This window comes from Lycorma delicatula, chromosome 5 (genome assembly GCF_047948215.1).
Source record: "Lycorma delicatula isolate Av1 chromosome 5, ASM4794821v1, whole genome shotgun sequence".
Taxonomy (NCBI): domain Eukaryota; kingdom Metazoa; phylum Arthropoda; class Insecta; order Hemiptera; family Fulgoridae; genus Lycorma; species Lycorma delicatula.
Window position 1 is genome coordinate 9,371,465 of NC_134459.1, and position 24,247 is coordinate 9,395,711.

Below are 24,247 nucleotides of genomic sequence, written 5' to 3' on the forward strand. Positions count from 1 at the left end.
CTGAGGATAAATGAGCCAAAAATAATATATTTATTTTAATTTGATAAAACTCAACATATTGTGGATTTATATATATATAAAAAAAAAACAACATCCACCTCAATAATAATTATGAAAATAACTACCATATAAACAACAAATCTTTTAGTTTAATGTTTAGTGTAATCCTTATTTTAATCAGGATTAACTGAAATAGTGTCTAATCTGAATAAACAATTAACTACAATCAGCTTATTGTAACAAGATGTCTATCATTTGTGTTTTTACAGGCATAAGAAAATACTCTGCTAGTTCTTCCCTAGTCAATAGCAACAAAAACTTAAGCATCTTGGATGAATTGTACTAACCTAGAAATAATCAGCTAAAGCATTAGTTACAGTGTTTCGTGACACTATAATAACAACTAATAATTAATGATGGTAGGTTATTACTATAATAGTTACCTTTATATAGTGATGACGTATATATAAAATTACTAATTTAAGCAAGTTGCTCTACCTTCATCATAAAGTTGCCTTTTCACAACTTTGAATTTATTCACTTTACAACGTTAAGGCTTTTTTTTAACAAAAGTAAATACACAAATACTTTATATATATATATAAACTATTAACTAAGTAATGAACAATTACTGTTTTTTCCTTTTACAGAAAACTTCACTAACATTTTTGCAGTGCACACTATATCGGGTAAATAATAATTTTAATTTTAAAATTAGTCAATGTTAAAACTTCATAGACATATTCTCAGAGTCAAGGAGCAATTTAAAATCAATCAACAATTTATAAGACTACTGCTATTGTCATCTGGTGGTTATGAATTTTTTAACTAGATTATTAATAATTTTTTTTAACTAGATTATAAATAAATTTTATTATCTCTCGGATCCATTAATCATTATTAAATTTTACTTGTTTATTTATAAAAATATTATTACTATCATATTTTTTTATGTGTACTTTTTCAAGAATTTGGGTAATCTTTGTTTTATTATTTGTTACTTGTATTGATATATCTTCCAATTTTGAAAATGTATGTGTATAATTTTCATGTATGTGATCTGCATAATTAAATTTTTGTTTTCCATATTTACATGCCTGTATAGCAAAGGACATGGATCTTGAAGCTTAGCACTGTGTCAACTAAACCTGCTCCAGCTGACATTCTATAACCTGTTTAGCAAAACATACAGAAACATCTGTCTATGGAGACATCTGTATAATTATACACTATGCCACATTAGCATTACTAATAGTTACTAATATTATTATCATAGTTATTATTTGATTCATGTTAATATTATCAGAAATAATATTAAATAATTCATTTTTTACTGATAATGTACAGTTATATATCTTATGAAAAAAAACTGGTTTTTCAATTAATATTATGTTGACCCAGTGATGAATTAAATAAAAAGTAATTAACTGAAGTTATATAAACTGTTTTATAGATCTTTACATAAATAAGACACTAAGCTACTGTACATTTTACACAATTTTAATAATACACAAACTTTAAAAAAATAAAAATAAACATAACACTTTAGAAACTAAAGTGGTTGAACGTCATCATCCAAACCGTTAAATTCTGAATTTCCCATGTTGTCACTTTTACTATCACTATCATCTTCCAAAGACATTTGAAAAGATTCTGTAGTGTTGTCAACTATGAGCTTCTGTCTAATGTATTCATCTTCATTTTTTGTACTTTTTCACAATAAAGTTTCCAATACAATGCGTCCATTTTAGAAAAATTATCTTCAGCAATCTGTTGAACACCGTTAAAGTCAAAAGTGACATCATGGCTTCCGAAGTAACATTTTACTTCACACCAAACCTTTCAATAGGGTTTAAGTCTAAATGGTACAGGGGTAGTTGTAATACTTCATGTCCGTTTTTCTTGGCAAGTCCATCAAACATAATCATTTTATATTTTTCTTTGTTTCTTTTAATTATCTCGTATATTTGACGTTTCAGCATAGTAGATGAGAACGGAATGAAAGAATTACATAACCGATCCTTCATTTCTTATTTTCTTGTACTGGATGCGGGTAATTTTTCTTGCAATATTCTGTGAAAAGATGCATTTTCTAAAATTATTATGGAATTTTCAGAAAGATTTTTCATTAATTTTTCTTCAGCCCATTTTAAGTAATTATTTGCATTCATAGAGTCGTGGTAGTCGCCAAATGTTGCACTGGTTTTCCAGGTTAATAATGTTCTGGAATAAATTCCTTTTCACCCCCTGCATGTACAATAATAATCAATCTACTACCTTTAAAAATTGGAGTTAGAAGTCCTCCTCCTGGTTTTCCTCCATGATTTCGTTGAGGTATGGCTTGACAAAACATAACTTTGATGAAGGTCTGGTCATGAATTTTTTGATCACGTTTACATATTGTATTTGTTTAATGCTAATGTCATAATGTTCAATAGCAAGTATCCTATTGTTTTCAGTTTTTTCCCATTTGAAATACAATTATTGTAGTACTCTTCTTAGGCTTCTTTTACTTCCTGAAATCCTACTGAATCTTTCTGTACCAGCAATTTTGGAATGGTGGACAACTGTTTTTCTTCAAGATAAAATTCATTTACGGTCCTTCTTACTATGCACATTTTGAAATCATCTAGGCCTGTTTCCAGTTTGTCACGTATATATTTTCTTGGTTTACTGAAAGAAATAGAAGCCTCTGATAAGTTTTCTTATAATTTTTTTAATAACTTCTTATTCCATTTCCTTACTCTTTGAACTAGTTATTGTGATATTTTACAAGTAGCTGCTGTTCTTTCTTCACACTTTTGAATTGGAATAATATGCTTATCATCATATCTCAACTTTCTAAATTTACTTGCTTCTTCTTTCATCAATTTGTACACATTACTGACTAACTCTCGAGCTTGCTCGCTTAATTTTTTTATGATTTATAGTGGATTTAAGTTCATTCATCTTGCTTGCAACTACAGATAAAATAAAAATTTAACATATACAATATACACTACTATAAATCAAGACAAACAAAACCTAGTACTGGTGAAACAGATGAACATAAATGACTGAACATTATCATCCAAAGTTTTCAACTCATGTATTCTAAAAGTAGAAAAAACATAAAACTTGTTTTTATTCTATACATGACGCTTGCCATTCATGTATGTCTTTACTGCTACTCAGGTAATTAGGATGATTCATTTATTACAATAATGCATACTTAAAAAATAGATTAATTTAAAAAGAAGTGTTACTTCACATTTATCAAGTATGTCAACATATGCATAATTTGTAATCTTTAACTCCTGGGCCATAAATTATCATAATTTAGATTTAGAAATACCTATAACATTTTCAAACAATAATAAAGTGAAATAATTTAGGATAATTTTATTTTAATTATAATTAATATTATAAAATAGCTTATTACATTATACTTCACATCAATTTGGGATAAAAATTTCTTTGTTAAATAAGATTCACTTTTAATGTAAACTGTAAAATGATTGAGAGTGAATCGAACAGATTTAGTTTTCTGTTTTGTAAACACCAATACAAGAAATGTTTATAGAATCGTTGAAATACTGCATATTAGCTGCTTGACAACCTTCAGATTACATGCCTTGACTACACATGTTTTTGAAATTGCTTTTTAAGTGATCTGTTCATTTCTATGTAAAATTTATCACAATTAACAGAACCACACTAATTTTTATATACCTTCTTTGTTATAAATGTTATTTATAACAGATTTATTACTAGTAATCATTGTATTAAAGTTTTTATTATTTGTTCTTAATGTTATTTTATATGATGGAAGTTGCTTTTTAATTATACTGTATGTAGTTTTTTTTATATGTTATGGATTTGTAGTGTCTACTAACTTTTAATGGTTTTAATGGTGATTTTTTCATTAGTGTTTTTATGCTTAAATGTTAGTTCCTAATCAAGTTACTGATGATTTTTTTCTTTGTAGGCATTATTAATAGCAACATACTTTATTAAACTGAACTCATTGTTTAACTCATCTTTTGCTGTCTAAATATTTTAAAGCTATGAATCATAACCGTAGAAGTTGAAATTTTTTAGATTTGTAAACAAATTATTCTTTAAATATGAATTAAGAAAATTAGCATTTTAATACATAAAATTAGTCAAAGATACAAAAAGAATTAATTTACATAAAAACTTAACAAAAAAATGTTTGTGTAATAACTTTATTCCAAACTAAAAATCAAAATGAATTATAAATCAATAAAAAATTGTATTACAGAAAAAACAGAAACAAACATGTTAAAATTGATTGTAAATGATTTAAAAAAAAGATAAATACAAATTAAATTCTAAATTGTATAATGTTTAATTATAATTATTAAAGTATTATGATTATCAAACTTTCAAATTGATAGGAATTATTTCTTAAGATATTATTTTATAGAAATGGTTATAAAATAACTGAAATGGTTTATAAAAGTTGTTGAAAAGACTTCCTTTGACATCAAACAAACACTGCACATGTTTCAATTTGTTTTCAAACACTTTAACCAGCTGATAATGCAATGTCTCATATGAGTGCCATTACTGAGGTTTTTAGTTCATCAATTGTGTATGGTCTGCAGTAATACACTTCTTGTTTTCCTGTCTCCTATACAAAGTAATCTGAGGGAGTCAGATCGGGCAATCATGCAGGCCACAAACCCCTTAAAATGATTCGTTCACCAAAGATATTTTGTAAAAAAATTATTGTCCTCATGGCTGTGTGCGCCATCTTGTTAGAACCAACTGTGACTGATTTCCACTTCTGTTAACTGATCAATCTATGTCAATCCTGATCCCTTTGAATTTAGTTCAAGAATTTTTTAAACAGTTATATTTACCCTTTATTTATGTAACGTCCATAAATCATAACTACTTAATTCTGAATATCATTTCAGTTTGGCTATCATGGAGCTTTTGTAAAAAAAACTACAATAAAATCAAGTTATAGATGTTTATTGATATGCTCTTTCATTACTAATTAAATTCTAAGAAGATGAAAACATTTTACATAAATGTACACTAGTCTCTAACACTATTAAGTCAAATATGTGTCAAAACAACACAATAATGATCACTATTAACTATATTTAAAAAAACAAATTGGACCACAATGTGCATTCTACTCACACTAATCCAGAATCCAACTTTTTCCAATTTGTATAATTCACGAGGGTTAGTTGTCAACCACAGTCATATATTTTGTGAATTAATATACCCTCCCACATGAAACCACGCTTTTATCTGTAAAAAAAAAAATCGTAGTGTCAAGAATACCTACAGAATTTTGGTCAATAAAACATTTAAACCATTGACAACAATTTTGTAGTCTTTTGACATGATCTATAGGTTTCAGTTCTTTTCTTACAGCTTTAAGTGTGATAGCAAGTCTGATGTCTTGCTGCTGTGCTAACTTACGCATCAACTTTGATGAATTTTCAGGCATATCATCCAAAATATCAAGCAGCTTCTGTTTGTTTACTTTAGGTGGTCTTCTATTTCGTTAGGCATCTTCAACAGAGCCTGTTGCTTGAAATTTTTCGACGATAGTTTGAACTGCATTGTGGTGAGGAAAAAGAATATTTGGAAACTTTTCAGAAAGTTTGTGCTTCACTAAATCAGTGTGCTTGTCACCTTTACAAAAGACTTATTCAATGAGAAAAATACATTCCTCACCGAAAGTACCATTACAGGTCTCCCAACTATTAACTCCAACAGAAAAAATAACGAAATGAAGCACATTCAATCACAATTCAACAACTGATGTCTTAGTTTATTACTGAGCAACGCACAACAAATTCCCACGGCAACCAATCTAACGCTGAAAGAACAGAATGAACCACATAATTCTAAAGCATACTGCACAGCGATTTTCCAAACACACTGTACATAAATTATATTTTTACTACCAAATATCCTAACACGTATCCCTTAGGTGTGTAAAACCACAGTTTAGATATCATCACACAAGACGTTAAGTTCTCAGTACTCACCATTGACACGTTACAACTTATTAATAATCATCAAATGTGATGGTTCTTATGATCTTCATTACAATTTAATCTGCCTTTATGATCTAACAGCTTAGAGGTAACAGGTAGAGCTCCTACTGCTAACATAAGCAATTATGCAAAGCTAACTGAGAACTGAAGAAGTACCCTTGGTATATTTTTTACTTGCTGGTTTGCATGCTTATTACAATTAAATAATTTTATAATAAAACTTAGTTAAATATTAAGCCATTATTGGATTGATTTAAAACCACCAACTGTTTACATACAGTCTGTTCAAAAAGTGCCTGACAGCAGAATAAATTAAAAATTCTCAAATATTCCATTCTATCTACTTTCTCCTACAAAATAAAATCCTTGAACACATCTGGCCTAATGCTTTTTCTATTTTTCAAACGATTCTTGTATTGTGGTTTCTGTAAGTACAGTTTCAGATTGATTGTATTATAACTCTGTTATTGCATTTTTCATAACCTTCTTTTAGCTTTCAAATCATGATTGTTTAAAAAATGGCATTTTCAGCTTAAGCAATAACCAGAATCAGAGATAGTCATGCCTGGAAAGCATAGTGCTTTAGAATCACATGTTTTAATAAAAAAATTAGGCAAAGGTGAAAGGAATGGATGGAAGTGTTGTTATGATGTTTAGCAGTGTAATTATGTATCTAGTAGTGTAATTTCCAAAATAATGCAATTACTAAACTATTACTGCTGTCAGAAATGCTCAAATGGTCAACTGACAGACAACTGGACTTTCGTGATGAAATTCAACATTTTAGTTTAATAATAATGTATGCCAATGTTGATCACTTTGAATTTAGTTCAGGGATTTTTTAAATAGTTACATTTACCTTTCATTTATGTAACTTCCATACATCATAACTACTTAATCCTGAATAACATTTCAATTTGGCTATCATGGAGCTTTTGTAAAACAAATTATAGCAAAATCATGCATAGATGTTTATTGACGTGGTCTTTCATTACTAATTAAGTTTTAAGATGATGAAATCATTTTACGTAAATGTACACTAGTATGTAACACCAAAAAGTTAAATTTTACAGACTATGAAAAAAATGGATGACTGCGAAAAAAAAAGCCAAGTTTTTAAACAGACAATATAATCTAAAAATTAATATTTTTATCATAAAAATTTTATTTGTTAATACCAAGGTTTAAATTTTTCAAAATCTTGTTCAGATTTGTTTTTACTGTACCAAAAATAGGACGTTTACAAGAAAATGTGTGCAACTTCAGCTCAACTGTACTTTCTTATTATTAAAATGAATATACTACATTGTTACTGGGGTTAAAACCTGGTAATCGCTTTTAAATTTTGAAGTGTTCAGTATTCAATGCAAGAGTGACATTCTGCAGTTCTAGGCCAAGTTACAACAAAAAGATGTAATATTGGAAAACTTATTGCCAATATTATCTGGTATTCAGAAAGGATACAGCAGTTCCACAAATAAATGCATACCACCACAGATCTATGTATCCTTAGTATCTTTTAATCAGGTGACAGATATATAATAAATCTGCCTATTGTTAATATCGCAATTGGGAGTCATATCTTCAACTAAAATCACAGAAAATATTTAATATAATAAGTATGATGAACATACAAATTGGCTACAGCCATAATTTTTTTTAAATATCACTTTTTTTGGCAAATGCATCTTGAATGTGAGGCATCTGTTCTAACACGTGAAATCCATGAACCACAAAACAATGAAATAAAGTAAAATATATGAAATAAAGTGTGTATATATATATTAAACTAAAATCAAAATATCAGTTTCAAGAAATGTCTTAATTGTTATAAGAATATAAATAATCTAAAAAGTGAAGTAAAAAAAATACTTTAATGAATTTTCCAGGAAAGAGATGGACCTAAATATCACCTAAAAGTTTATCTTCATGAACTTCATTTTTTAACTTCTACAAGGGAAGCAACAGTTATCCCAAAAATGAACTTAAAATGGGCTGATAAAAAAAAAATTGAGAAAAAATGACATTATTTATATAAGTTATGTAGACACCTACATTACTTCTCCACATAGCTACCATCCAAACTCAGGTACTTGTTGTACTGTAACACTAGTATTTATTGACCTTTGTCACACTTCTCCAAAATCAGGATACCATCCAGTTACTACTCTTTTCCATATGCTCTTCTAAGGTTTGTGCTGGATAAATGCCAGCTAGAGCACCATGGTGAAAAGATCATGATAGATTAGTCATTAATGGTAAGTCTGGTCAAAACACCAACAAATCAGAAAAAGGGATAAAAATTCCCTTGAAAATCTTTTTATTGTATTGGTCAAGATAGTGGATATTCTTTGAGTTTTGAAAATGTATATAAGTTGTTTTGGTATCTACACTGCAGATAACTTACATAAACCCAGATTAACTATTACTTTCCTATGACTGTTATTTTCAAAATTTACAGAACTTCATTTGAAAGATATAAAATCAGTAGGAGATATTTATCATCCACAAGATTGGCTGAGCCTTTCTAACAAGTTCATCAACTACAACTGAATACCGATACCGGCTCTTTCAAAAATATACAATACCAATTTTACAAAATTTGTGTAAATTAAAATATCATTAACAAGAATAAGACACTATCACCGAGTGATCCTGGCAACTCAATGTTGCCAGGATAAGCTAATGAAAAACAAATCATGCTACTCATCTGAGAACTGGCAAGAGCGAACAATGTCAGGTCCTTGCACCACCAACCATTATTTGGCAATTATTCTTCTATCAAGAGATGGTAGATAAGTGTAAAAAATTATAGATTTCTGGTGGATGCTGTACATAAGTCATAATTTTATGACAACCAATTTACTTTAAATTTCAATAATCAGAATTATAATATTCATATTCATTATATGAGAAGCTATAGCATTCAAACGAATTACAATTTTTAAAAACAATAAATCATCCTCAATTGAATGATTTTCAATTACACCACCCCCCGAACACTCATTTAATGAATTACCACTAGTATCTAAGCCATTCTAAGAGTGGCAGAAAATTGCCATGAACTTAAAATTCATTAATAAATTAAAAAGTAATTTCCTTAGAAATATCATCATGAATAAAATTTAACATAATAAATAGAGCCAGACCAATTATAGAACAACTATTAAATTTCCATGATCACACCATAATAATTCTATTATCAATTACAGTAACAGTAACAATTATAATAGCAACAATAACAAAAAATAAATTATCAAATAACATATTAACAGAAAATCAAATAATAGAAACAATCTGAACAACAATGCCAGCAATCATTTTAATTTTTATCGCTATCCCATCAATTAAAACCTTATATCTAATAGAAGAAGTAATTAAACCATCAATTACTATTAAAACAATTGGACATCAATGATACTGATCTTATGAATACTCAGACTCCAAGAAAATAGAATTTGAATCATATATAAAACCACAAAATGACTTATCATCATTTTGACTAATTGAAGTAGATAACCGAATAATTATCCCATTCTCAACACAAATCCGAATAATCGTATCATCATCTGACGTAATCCACTCTTGAACAATTCCATCAATAGGAGTAAAAATAGACGCAATCCCAGGGCGACTTAATCAAATTAGCCTAATAACCAAAAACCCAGGAGTATTTTTCGGTCAATGTTCAGAAATCTGTGGAATAAACCACAGATTCATACCAATCACTATAGAAAGAATTAATATAAAATCATTCATTAAATGAATAAAAACATAAAATTAATAAACATTAAGTGACTGAAAGAAAGTAATGGTCTCTTAAACCAAAATATAGTAAACATCGAATACTCTTAATGAAAGAAGCTAGTTTAAAAAAAACATTTAACTGTCAAATAAAAAATACATTTTATGTGCATCTTGATTCCACAATATCTCCTATTTTATGAAACATAATATTAATAATAACAACAGCTACAATCATAATAAACATAACAAAATTATTCTTTATAACTAATCTAAAACCAAATAAAAAAAATAAAAATATAAAAAAAATAAAAATAAATATTAACTGAAAATGATAACTAGATTATTCTCAACATTTGACCCAACAACTAAACTTTTACAAAGAAACTGAATAATTATAATAATAACAACAATAATTTTACCAAAATGATACTGAACCAAAAAATCTCGAATAAATATAATAATAAAAATAATAGAAAAAAAACTAATAAATGAATTTAAATTAATAACCCACCAAAAAGAAATCCTAATCATAGTAATATCAATCTTTACATTTATCATAATCAGAAATATAATAGGATTAATTCCTTATGTATTCACATCTACAAGCCATTTAGTAGTATCAATATCAATTGCACTACCAAGCTGAATCATAATTACAACATATAGATGAAAAAACTTTACTAATGAAATATTCAAACATATACTACCAAAAGGAACACCTTCAGCAATTTCACCAATAATAATCCTAATCGAAACCACAGGAAACCTCATTCGACCAATCTCTTTAGCAGTTCGATTAACAGCAAATATAATTGCAGGTCACCTACTAATAACCCTATTAGGGAACACATCATCTATTAAAATCCTAATATTCATTATACCAATTCAAATAACATTAACAGCATTCGAAACAGCAATTTCAATAATTCAAGCATACGTATTTGCCACACTTGTAACTCTTTATTCTAGAGAAGTACCTTATGAAAAAAAAATCATCCATTTCACATAGTAACAAAAAGACCGTGACCAATTATGCTATCAATAAATGTAATAACAATATTAACAGGAACTGTAAAATGAACCCAAACAAAAGAATTTAACTTAATAACATTTGGATTAACCTTATCAACAATATCAATAATATTATGATGACGAGACATCACACGAGAAGCAACATTCCAAGGAAATCATACAAATAAAGTAAAATCACTAATAAAAATAGGAATAATTATATTCATTATCTCAGAAATAATATTCTTTGTATCATTTTTCTGAATATTCTTTCACTCAAGACTAGCACCATCAATTGAAATTGGAATAAACTGACCACCAAAATCAATTAAACCATTTAACCCATTAGAAGTTATACTACTAAATACAATTATCTTAATCTCATCAGGAATTACAGTAACATGAGCGCATCATAGAATCTTGCTAAATAAACTATCAATATCAAATAAATCATTAATATTAACCATTCTTCTAGGATTATACTTTACATTTCTACAAAAATGAGAATATCAATAATCAACCTTCACGATAGCAGACTCAATTTATGGATCATCATTCTTTCTAACTACAGGATTTCATAGTATTCACATAATTGTAGAAACGACATTCATTTTAATCTCAATGGTACGATGCATAAAAATACATTTTTCATCTTTCATATCAATACCATTATTATTATTATTATTATTATAAGATAAGAAATTTAATCTTATATTACAATTTGTTTAAAATATTCTAAAACTTGCCTACTTGGATAATATGAATTCAATCATTTGACTGGTTTCATGCAGCTTTACAAGATTCTCTTTCTAGTCCCAACTCTTTCATTTAATTAACCCATTTATATCTTTAGCCTGTAACAATTTGTTTTAAATATTCTAAAACTTGCCTACTTGAATAATATGAATTCAATCATTTGACTAGTTTCATGCAGCTTTACAAGATTCTCTTACTAATGCCAGTTCTTTCATTTAATTAACCCATTTATATCTTTAGCCTGTAACAATTTGTTTTAAATATTCTAAAACTTGCCTACTTGAATAATATGAATTCAATCATTTGACTGGTTTCATGCAGCTTTACAAGATTCTCTTACTAATGCCAGTTCTTTCATTTAATTAACCCATTTATATCTTTAGCCTGTAACAATTTGTTTTAAATATTCTAAAACTTGCCTACTTGAACTCAATCATTTGACTGGTTTCATGCAGCTTTACAAGATTCTCTTTCTAGTCCTAGCTCTTTCATTTAATTAACACATTTATATCTTTAGCCTGTAACAATTTGTTTTAAATATTCTAAAACTTGCCTACTTGAATAATATGAATTCAATCATTTGACTAGTTTCATGCAGCTTTACAAGATTCTCTTACTAATGCCAGTTCATTCATTTAATTAACCCATTTATATCTTTAGCCTGTAACAATTTGTTTTAAATATTCTTAAACTTGCCTACTTGAATAATATGAATTTAATCATTTGACTGGTTTCATGCAGCTTTACAAGATTCTCTTTCTAGTCCTAGCTCTTTCATTTAATTAACCCATTTATATCTTTAGCCTGTATCAATTTGTTTTAAATATTCTAAAACTTGCCTACTTGAATAATATGAATTCAATCATTTGACTGGTTTCATGCAGCTTTACAAGATTCTCTTACTAATGCCAGTTCTTTCATTTAATTAACCCATTTATATCTTTAGCCTGTAACAATTTGTTTTAAATATTCTAAAACTTGCCTACTTGAATAATATGAATTCAATCATTTGACTGGTTTCATGCAGCTTTAGAAGATTCTCTTTCTAGTCCCAACTCTTTCATTTAATTAACCCATTTATATCTTTAGCCTGTAACAATTTGTTTTAAATATTCTCAAACTTGCCTACTTGAATAATATGAATCAATCATTTGACTGGTTTCATGCAGCTTTACAAGATTCTCTTACTAATGACAGTTCTTTCATTTAATTAACCCATTTATATCTTTAGCCTGTAACAATTTGTTTTAAATATTCTAAAACTTGCCTACTTGAATAATATGAATGCAATTATTTGACTGGTTTCATACAGCTTTACAAGATTCTCTTACTAATGCCAGTTCTTTCATTTAATTAACCCATTTATATCTTTAGCCTGTAACAATTTGTTTTAAATATTCTAAAACTTGCCTACTTGAATATAATGAATTCAATCATTTGACTGGTTTCATGCAGCTTTACAAGATTCTCTTTCTAGTCCCAACTCTTTCATTTAATTAACCCATTTATATCTTTAGCCTGTATCAATTTGTTTTAAATATTCTAAAAATTGCCTACTTGAATAATATGAATTCAATCATTTGACTGGTTTCATGCAGCTTTACAAGATTCTCTTACTAATGCAAGTTCTTTCATTTAATTAACCCATTTATATCTTTAGCCTGTAACAATTTGTTTTAAATATTCTAAAACTTGCCTACTTGAATAATATGAATTCAATCATTTGACTGGTTTCATGAAGCTTTACAAGATTTTCTTTCTAGTTGCAACTCTTTCATTTAATTAACCCATTTATTTCTTTAGCCTGTAACAATTTGTTTTAAATATTCTAAAACTTGCCTACTTGAATTCAATCATTTGACTGGTTTCATGCAGCTTTACAAGATTCTCTTTCTAGTCCTAGCTCTTTCATTTAATTAACACATTTATATCTTTAGCCTGTAACAATTTGTTTTAAATATTCTAAAACTTGCCTACTTGAATAATATGAATTCAATCATTTGACTAGTTTCATGCAGCTTTACAAGATTCTCTTACTAATGCCAGTTCTTTCATTTAATTAACCCATTTATATCTTTTGCCTGTAACAATTTGTTTTAAATATTCTAAAACTTGCCTACTTGAATAATATGAATAAATCATTTGACTGGTTTCATGCAGCTTTACAAGATTCTCTTACTAATGCCAGTTCTTTCAATTAATTAACCCACTTATATCTTTAGCCTGTAACAATTTGTTTTAAATATTCTAAAACTTGCCTACTTGAATAATATGAATTCAATCATTTGACTGGTTTCATGCAGCTTTACAAGATTCTCTTACTAATGCCAGTTCTTTCATTTACTTAACCCATATATATCTTTAGCCTGTAACAATTTGTTTTAAATATTCTAAAACTTGCCTACTTGAATAATATGAATTAAATCATTTGACTGGTTTCATGCAGCTTTACAAGATTCTCTTACTAATGCCAGTTCTTTCAATTAATTAACCCACTTATATCTTTAGCCTGTAACAATTTGTTTTAAATATTCTAAAACTTGCCTACTTGAATAATATGAATTCAATCATTTGACTAGTTTCATGCAGCTTTACATGATTTTCTTACTAATGCCAGTTCTTTCATTTAATTAACCCATTTATATCTTTAGCCTGTAACAATTTGTTTTAAATATTCTTAAACTTGCCTACTTGAATAATATGAATTCAATCATTTGACTGGTTTCATGCAGCTTTACAAGATTCTCTTTCTAGTCCCAACTCTTTCATTTAATTAACCCATTTATATCTTTAGCCTGTAACAATTTGTTTTAAATATTCTAAAACTTGCCTACTTGAATAATATGAATGCAATTATTTGACTGGTTTCATACAGCTTTACAAGATTCTCTTACTAATGCCAGTTCTTTCATTTAATTAACCCATTTATATCTTTAGCCTGTAACAATTTGTTTTAAATATTCTAAAACTTGCCTACTTGAATATAATGAATTCAATCATTTGACTGGTTTCATGCAGCTTTACAAGATTCTCTTTCTAGTCCCAACTCTTTCATTTAACTAACCCATTTATATCTTTAGCCTGTATCAATTTGTTTTAAATATTCTAAAACTTGCCTACTTGAATAATATGAATTCAATAATTTGACTGGTTTCATGCAGCTTTACAAGATTCTCTTACTAATGCTAGTTCTTTCATTTAATTAACCCATTTATATCTTTAGCCTGTAACAATTTGTTTTAAATATTCTAAAACTTGCCTACTTCAATAATATGAATTCAATCATTTGACTGGTTTCATGCAGCTTTACAAGATTCTCTTTCTAGTCCTAGCTCTTTCATTTAATTAACCCATTTATATCTTTAGCCTGTATCAATTTGTTTTAAATATTCTAAAACTTGCCTACTTGAATAATATGAATTCAATCATTTGACTTGTTTCATGCAGCTTTACAAGATTCTCTTTCTAGTCCCAACTGTTTCATTTAATTAACCCATTTATATCTTTAGCCTGTAACAATTTGTTACTGAAGTTTATAAAAAAGTTTAATTAGAAATTAGAATATATATTCCAAATTAACTGCAGTAAAAGCCCAGTCTGAACTGAACCACCCTTGGTAAAAATTAATGAAATTATGATAGCTAAAGCTTTCTTTAATATTGCAATTTTGTATAGTATTTGAACTTAAAGACACATAATAACCTTTGATTAACTATTTAAAAAAAAATTATAGTAACAAGATATTTTATTCAATCATACCTTAGGCCCTTAAGTTCAAAAAGAAATTAACAGAAAAAAACTAGTAATTTTTGGATAATGCATTACCTGTTATTGATACATTAAAACACGCTAATTGTTTTAATAATTTTTTCCCCAAGAATATGTCATGTCATAATATTAACAGTAAATTCAAATCTGAATACAAACAAAATAATTAAATCAAAAAGCACCTCATGCAAAACATCATAGTAATGTGTAAAGAAAATACAAGATGAAATGCAAATTCAATCACATCTACATAAGGTCACGCAAAGCCAGATTTTTAGAGCATTAAGAACCACGGAAAAATGAAGAAATAAAATTCCCAAATATCTAATAGAAAGTATTTAGTTTCAAATTACATTAAGAATTTAAAGACAAAACATATTTTAAAAAAAAAATAAATAAATATTACAGTGATTGAAAAACTACAAAAATATTATGCATACAAATGTAATTGCAATAGAAATTTAATGAACCACCACATTGCATTTGAGGTTTTATAAAGATGACTGCTATGTTATGAACAAGTAATATGAAGCTAGATCACTTACAAAGAGAAGACAAATAAAAATTCTGTTTGTGGTCTATCAATGTATCTGGTGTAATATGAGAATGTTAGCAAGATTACCCAAAGTCATTTATGACATTTAGTTTGCTACATTAGAGTAAGTTTCACATTGGTTTTAGTTAGGTAGCAGTGATAACACTGTCAAATACTGATAATAATGATAAGTAATAATAATACTGTTGATGTTAGTGTAACTAGTTGGCATTTAAAATTGGCTGAAAATTGTGGAGTAATATTAGTGAATTGGTGTGAATTGTGGAATGAATCAAGTAAGGATCAACCAAGGACTTAGAAATGTTTGTGGGAGCACTGACCGAGTTATTAAATAATATATTCTTTCCCAATAGAGGAGATAATTAATTGTGAACATATAATGAAAATAATGATAAAAAAATGCATCTGATATTTGAAAGTGTGCACCCAATGGATCCATGATTGTTGGTGGATGAACATAAACTGTACATTTGCAAGTGTAGTAAATAATATTGTCAAGTGATGATATTGTTAGTGTCTACTGTAACATTGAAGAACATATGTTTTATTATTTGGGATACCATAAGCAAACCTGCTTTGATGCAACAGCATTACAATTGCATTCATAATTCTCCTCTCAAAAAGAAGAATAAATGCTGAATAGTACTTAACACTCCAAGCAGGCCCAGAGATGACTAACATATTAGGAACAATGGAAAAAGGGCAGAAACACCAGTATCATTTCTCTACGATATTGCCCTTTTATGCGAAGCTATTTATAGCACGGCCACCAGACTGAATTTAATCTGTTTTTAATAGATAAACTGAAGAGAAACCTTATTGGAGATCTTTGATACAAACTAGATGCCAACAGATTATCATCTGTTTAACTTCTTAAAGGAATATTTGGGTTATGTTTCTTAAAGAATATTTCTAGTTGATGATTCAAGCAAAAATACTTTTAGAAGTTATAATAGGTAAGACTATTTTACCTAAATAATCCAGTTAAAAAGTGTGGTATAGTTTAACTACACAGTATTGTCAATTGTTTTACTGGTATGTGGGATTGTAAATGGGTAAATTATAGTTATAAAAATATATATTCTACGTGGAAATAAAATTTAAAAATCTGATTACATGGCAGTTAGGTTTTCTGGTTTCAACAAGCAGCCTAGAAAATTGTCAGTACTGGTTTGTTGTCAGTAACACCCTGCTCTAATCCTCTATTATCATCTTGGAGTAATTTGCGATCTTGTATAATCTAAAACAAAAAAAAATGTGTTTAATTAGTATAACACTAAAAGTATACAAAATAAGCAAGTTTTTATAAGCTAATGAACTAATAAATAAGGTAACAATTTTTTAACCATTCAATGACTGTTAACACTTTTCAGTTTCCAGATGATTCATGCCCAAGTTGTTTTTTTGTTTGTAGTCAATCAAAACAAGCCATCAGATTTGCTTATATGGTTAGATTAACTGTAATGCAGAGTTTTTCTAATAAATTGAAAAATAACTTGTATAAAAAACTCATGTATTACGCAGCTAGCAGATATGGAGCAGTACAATTAATACAGCCATGCAATTAAAAATGTAGCCTTATTTAACAATGGTTATGGTAACTTGTAAACTGCTTGTTTGATAAACCTTTTTTGGTTTACATAATCAAATAAAAATAATGGAATTTAAGGAAGTCTTATAAATATATAACAAATATATTTCAAGTAAATTTATTTAATGATTTGGATAGTGAATATAAATTATAAATTAAAAAGATATAACTTCTTCCAATAGGAGTAGCCAGATTCAATGAATTCCAATGTTTTTTAAGTAAAAAATCTACGTTTCCTTTTGTTCTGGATAATATAGTTAAAAAAAATTATTAAAGTTTTTAAGTAGACAAGGAAATAAAGTACATAAGTAATTAAAATGAAAAAATAAAATTAAGTTTAAGTTAAGTTTAACTTGGCAGTATGAGAAGCTTATTCTCACAAATAAAAGATCAGAACAATTGTTTCTTAGGTATACAATAATACTAGAAAGAGTAAAATCTTTATGCAAAATGTTAACTAAAATAATAATATCAACTACCAAAACAAAATAGTAACAAACTTATGGTATCCTTTATTCATAGCAATATACAGTACATTTTTATTTGTATTTTAAAGGCATACGTGTAAAATACACATATAAAAATTACTTCATTCTTTTGTTTAAGTTAAATTAACTGTTAATTAATATCTCAAAACGGTTACCAGAGATTCTACCTATAATCAAACTGTAATTATGCTAAAAAAGAGAGTTACAATAAATAAATAACTAATGGTATCATTACTTTAAAACAAAAATAAGAATACATAAAAAACACAATTTTAGAGATAAAATCACAAGATAGACAAATTTAAGAAATTACCTTATAATCTATGATCAACTATGTCTTTAACACAATAAAGATTATATAATTCATACCTCAATTTGTTCTTCCTCTAAAGAACCAACGCCTAATGGTTGTGAAGATACAACAGATAATCTATATGTTTCATCCTCGATGTATGCTAAACTTGGCATTGGATAAAAATTGGCTTGTAAAGGTAGTTTAGCATATAGCTTTCTTTTAATTACCTGCAATTAAATAATAAAATTTATAACAGAATATTTTTTACTTAACTATAATCTAAGCATAAAATAAGATCAAAATAAAAAACTCAAATATCAAACATTTTTTTAAATTATTTTTTGGCAAATTTTCACTGGAAATACACTAATTTCACACGTGTTGGATAACCAATTAAATCAATCATAAAAAAAATCATCTTTATGAAAATTTTTATTAGAAGGAGAACGTAAACAAAAAGAAATGAAAGAAAAACATAATAGCACACAACAGAAATTCATGAGAAATGTTCAATGATATATCTTAAACTAAAATAGGGGTACTGAAGCTAAGAAAGATCATCTTAGTCAATTTAGTTAAGGATTTAATGAGAATATTAACAAGAATTTACTTTTCAACAAATGTAAAGTTGTGTTATTATTTATAAAGAACTGAAAATGTTCACTACCTAATTAGTAGTGAAGATAATGAAAGCATAGAACTTAAAGTAAAATAAATAATGCATTTCATGTGTTTTATACTGTAAATAAATTTCTCACAATTAAAACTCATATAACTGCACCTCCCAGATATTTTACCTTTTCAGTCTACTGTTTTATTCTTTACTTATAATACAATGCAGATTTTTAAGTTAATACTCCTACTACAAGAAATCCTAAAAAGAATGTTACTACTAAATATTTAAAAAGAAAAGTGGAGCCTTGTAGGCAGCCATATGTTTATACAGTGTACTTTTTTATATGTTACAGGTGATTTAAAAAAAAAATGGATTCAATTTAAAAGGTTACCATCAGAGTTATACCTACATTCAAACTACAATTAGATTTAAAAAAAAAAGAGTTATGTAACTAAATAACTAACACCATAAATTATTACTTTAAAACAGAAATAAAAATACTTTAAAAAATGATCAGAAATCAATAAATAGAGATAACACAAAATCTAAAAAATTATTCAGTTACCTATGATCAACTATATCATTAACCACAATAAAATTATACAATTCATACCTCAATTGGTCCTTCCTTTAAAAAGAATATTTAATGTATAATGTAAAATCTCTCTGCATTTAAAATAATAACAGTGGGATTGGAAAAAGTGAAATCTTGATTCCTGGAAAGGGTTTGAAATTTGTTCAAGTATCATTTCATCAATCCCATCTTCCTTTTTGAAATACATACTGTACATCCAAGGTCATAAAAATAAAATAGATAAAAATAAAAACATTTTCTGTGTTTTAAATTTTAATATAAATATATTAATATAAAATATGACTTTAAATATAGTAATAATAATGGTTTGGATAATTGAATTTTGTTAAATTCGAATTCAAGAAAACCAGTAAATAAATACATCTTTTACACTGATCAATACTTAATACAGTGAAACCTCTGCAAAACAGAACCTCAATAAAAACGGAAACCTCCTGGAAATGAATCAGGGCTTCCAAGTCCCGATTTATTTTGATAGAAATTAATTTCTTCAAGACAGAAAACTCTATAATATGGTAACTGAATAGAAACATGGATTTTACTTTTAATTTCACATGTTAAATGTATCTCATAGACGGAGAGGAATAAAAAACAGAATAACCTGTAATAAAATAAAGTGATTAAAACACAGATTGTATATAAACCACTATTTATAAAGTAATAAATGCAGTAGATGACTAATTATTGTTTAGCAGAAGACATGCCATCATGTTTATGGTTCCATCTTCTGGCCTACAAGCCTACAGTCAGTAATAAAGTACAGCAGTAAACAACAGTTAATAAACAATACATATGCTGCATCTTATCAACAAATTAATCATCTTCGAATTTCTATACACATAAATTGAGAATATTCAATATCAATTTAGAATTTAAATTCAGTACTTGATTAATTTTTTAAATTTTAGAAAATTATTTTATTTTAGAATCAGTGTTAGTTAATTTGTGTTTTAGGCCAAGTGTATTTCTTATTTTTTAAGAATAATTTTCAAGGGAAATATAACTAATTTGAAAATATAAATAAATGTTTTATATTTGTAAAGTATCTATGAATGAAAACAGTTGTCACTACTGTTCTTATAAGTGAAAATTTATACAATAAACAATACAATACTTTTTCTCTAAAAATAACCTATTTAAGTTTTATTATTTTTAAAACCTAGCAAATTATGCAGTCGTAATATACAGTACATAAATTTCAGGAGTAATCATTGTCTAACTTCATTTTATGTTTATGTAATTCAATCTACAGAACCTCACTATAAATTAGCTTAATTTTTAATGAAATTTGCTAGTTGGAAACCTCTTCAAAATGAATTTCTTAATTGGTCCCATCAAATTTTGTTTTGGGGAGGTATTAATATTATAATTTAAAATCATTTATATAGACAACGAATGGTCTATATAACCATACACACCATTAACAATGGTCACCTCATAGGTTAACATAAAAACACCCACAGGTAAAAAAATGAACTGCCACATTTGCCTTGATGGATCAAGGGAAACTATGGTAAAATGTTGATCAGAACAGCTTCAAAAAACAAACACTTAATAGAAAGTAGGTGTGATTAAAGTCCATATTAATTATTTAAAATACAAACACATGAAATAAATTTTAAGGTATGTTAAGATACCAAACACGAGTACAAAAATTTATAATCTGGTTGGTAATCTGTTAAAAATGCCAATGTAAGCATAATAAGCCCCTTTATCATAAACAAAATATTATGCTGAGTTACACAAAAACAGTTTTATGAAGGTGGATATTGGCTGATCTCAGTGGTGGAGTGGTAACAAATTGGTCTTTCATTTAGAGGTCCTGGCTTCAAATCCCGGTCATGCATGGTATTTTTCATATGTTACAAAACTCCATTTCCATATTACATATAGAAGCTTCAACGTTAATTTCATCAACCAAAAAATTAAATAAATTATTTTTTTAAGACTTAATGACTACTCTTTTTAGCAAAGATTCAAATCATAAATATTAACACAAGAAATAAAATATAAAAATAAGAATCTTTTATATTATAAAAATGTTCTATCACTATTTCTAATGCGGATAATATTTTAATTTAGACAATGAATTACGATTTAATAATTTAGTACTACTTTTATTTTAATACACAGTAATAAATGTTAGAATTGGGTGAAAGACAAGATTAATATGAATAAATTAACAGCTGATTATAAAACATTAAAAGTTGTATAAAATACGGGGAAAAATCTAGTTGTAATATATATTTTCTTAAAAAGTTTAGCTTAACATATTTTTATTATGACACATAAAATAACATATGGTTGCTGGTTATAAATCAGTTAAGTGGACTATACAATAAAGTGACACATTTATAACTGTCACTGATTGACATCTTTATTGTATAGAATGATACTCCTTGGTAATTGTATACCCTTACACTAAAGAAACTTTGTGATTAAAACATAATAGATCGACGTTAAGTCCACTTCATGAACCCAACTCAACTCAACTGAGCAAGCAACACACACGAATAAGGGAGTGGGAGAACCCCCCACTACACCATACAACACGCATAAACATACCGATAATTATCCAAAATGCCCCTACCTTGAAGGTACACCTTCAAAAAATAAAATTAATTACATGAATGTCAATAATACATGACACTATATAATAATTAAAAAAAAGTAAGATATGCACATAATACACAAGAAAATCATAATGTAACATTGGTATTGGGTATGCCCTTGGTAATGGGCATATTTTTGAAATTGGTCTTTTTAATGTTCTGGTTGAAGTTTTAAGTGTCACCATATACATTTTTCCATCGTTTCGAGTATGTATATTGATGACACGAGCCATTTTCCATTGGAGTGGAGGAAGGTTGTCGTCTTTGATGACGACCAAATTGTTTTCTTGCAGATCTGGAGTAGAGTTTTCTGTTGTTGCTGAAGATTGTTCAGGTTCAGATTGAACTAACGAGACCAGAAGTGCTGCACTTGTTGCTGAACCTGTTGCCAGTGATTAAGTCTATTTACAGGAAAGGGTTATAAATTTGGTTCTGGAAGGCTGCTAAAGATTTCATGTATTAGGAAATGTGCCGGTGTTAGAGGAAGAAGATTGGAAGGGTTGTCTGATATTGGAGTTAAGATTTAAGAACTTACACATGCCTCGATTTGAGTCAGTAGAGTGGTAAACTCTACTGTTGTCAGACTGGTAGTACCAATTACTCTTTTCATGTGATTCTTAACAAATTTGACTGATGTTTCCCAGAGTCCGCCAAAGTGTGGAGCACTGGGAGGTTGAAAGTGCCATTGAATATCTTCAATGGATAAAACTTCTGCAATACGTAATTAAAAATCTTCAGTTCTGAATAATTCCGCTACTGAATCAGCTTTCTTTGGGCCCTGAAAAAATTTTTTCTATAGTCAGAATAGATTTCAGTAGGTTTGCCTCTTCTCATGATGAAGCATTTCAGCGCTGAGATGAAAGAATCTGATGATAAATCTTCAGCCAACTCTAAATGAATGGCTTTAGTGCTAAAACAAACAAATAATGATAGGTAACACTTCTGAGCTATGACTCCACATTTTCTGGATAATTTTACCCGAAATGGTCCACAATAATCAATCCCAGACTTACAAATGATGAAAGATGTAGATTTACACATGATTTGGGTAGGTTTCCCATTATCTGGGTGATCCCCTTGGGATTTGCTTTGAAACATTTTACACATTGATGAAATATTCTACTAACTAAGATTTTTCCTCCAACAGGCCAATATTTTTGTCTAATCACGTTCAGTAGTGATTGTGGTCCAACATGGAGATTTTTGACATGGACGTGTTGGGTTATCAGATCAGTCAAGATGTGTGATCCTTTGGTCAGAATGGAGGCAGGAATTTTGTAAATGACCTAAGACTCTTAGTATATCGTTATCAAGATATGGATTTAATGGTTTCAGTTGTTCTTTTGAATTGGTTTCAGAATCTGGCTTTCCTTGTAGAATAAGAACTGAAATGCATCCTTCACAGGATTCCAAATTAGTTCCAAAGTTTTAACTCTAGGATCTTGATCGATGTTATAATCAGTCTGACGTACATCTTCACATGGAATATTGGACATTAGTTCTTGATTATTTGCACACCACTTTCTGAGGTGAAATCCTCCACGACTAGCAAAATCAATTAGATCTCTCTGAGGTTGTTTTGCTTCTTGAAGTGAAGACGCAGCTGTCATAAAATCATCCACATAAAAGTCATCTATCATTATAAGAGACACCCTTGGAAATGTTTCCTTTTCATCTAGAGCTAGTTGCTTTAATGTTCTTGTTGCTAAGTACAGTGCACTATAAATCCCATACATCACGGTTAACAACTTATATATTTTTATTTTTTCATTGAAGTTTTCATGCCACACAATTAACTGAAGATTTGTTTGAGAAGTATGGATTTCAATTTGCCTATACATCTTTTCTAGATCAGCTGTCATAGCATATACATGAGTTCTGAATCTGATGATAATGCTGATTAAATCTGACCGTACCGTAGGTCCAACAATGGATAAATTGTTTAGTGAAATACCAGATGTTGTCTTACTGGAAGCGTCAAAAACCACTCTTACTTTTATTATAGATGAATCTTCTCGTATAACATAATGGTGTGGAATGTAATATGATTTAGACCCTGCAACTTCTTCATCTGATATTTCTGTCATGTGCCCTAGGTTTTTGTATTCTCTCATGAATTTTATGTATTGAAATTTCAATTCAGTGTTTGAATTCAGTCGTTTCTCAAGCAAAAGAAGCCTTCT

At 28.1% G+C, this 24,247-nt stretch overlaps 1 protein-coding gene and 1 pseudogene across 2 annotated transcripts in view; one reads left to right on the forward strand and one right to left on the reverse strand.

Annotated features, from left to right (window-relative positions):
• LOC142324713 (uncharacterized) overlaps nt 1–24,247 on the reverse strand; it is a 74,841-nt gene that overhangs the window by 20,312 nt on the left and 30,282 nt on the right. The window contains exons 5-7 of one of the 2 annotated variants that reach the window (XM_075365631.1): nt 18,316–18,468; nt 16,984–17,107; nt 5,158–5,271 (exon numbers count right to left, since the gene is read on the reverse strand). Coding sequence is in view for 1 of the 2 variants with exons in the window: in XM_075365630.1 (XP_075221745.1) it covers nt 16,984–16,985 (2 nt within the window). In the remaining variant the exon portion in view is untranslated. The remainder of the gene's footprint in view (nt 1–5,157; nt 5,272–16,983; nt 17,108–18,315; nt 18,469–24,247) is intronic. The other variant, XM_075365630.1, reaches the window with a different exon arrangement.
• On the forward strand, nt 9,166–9,930 carry LOC142324617 (cytochrome c oxidase subunit 2-like; annotated as a pseudogene).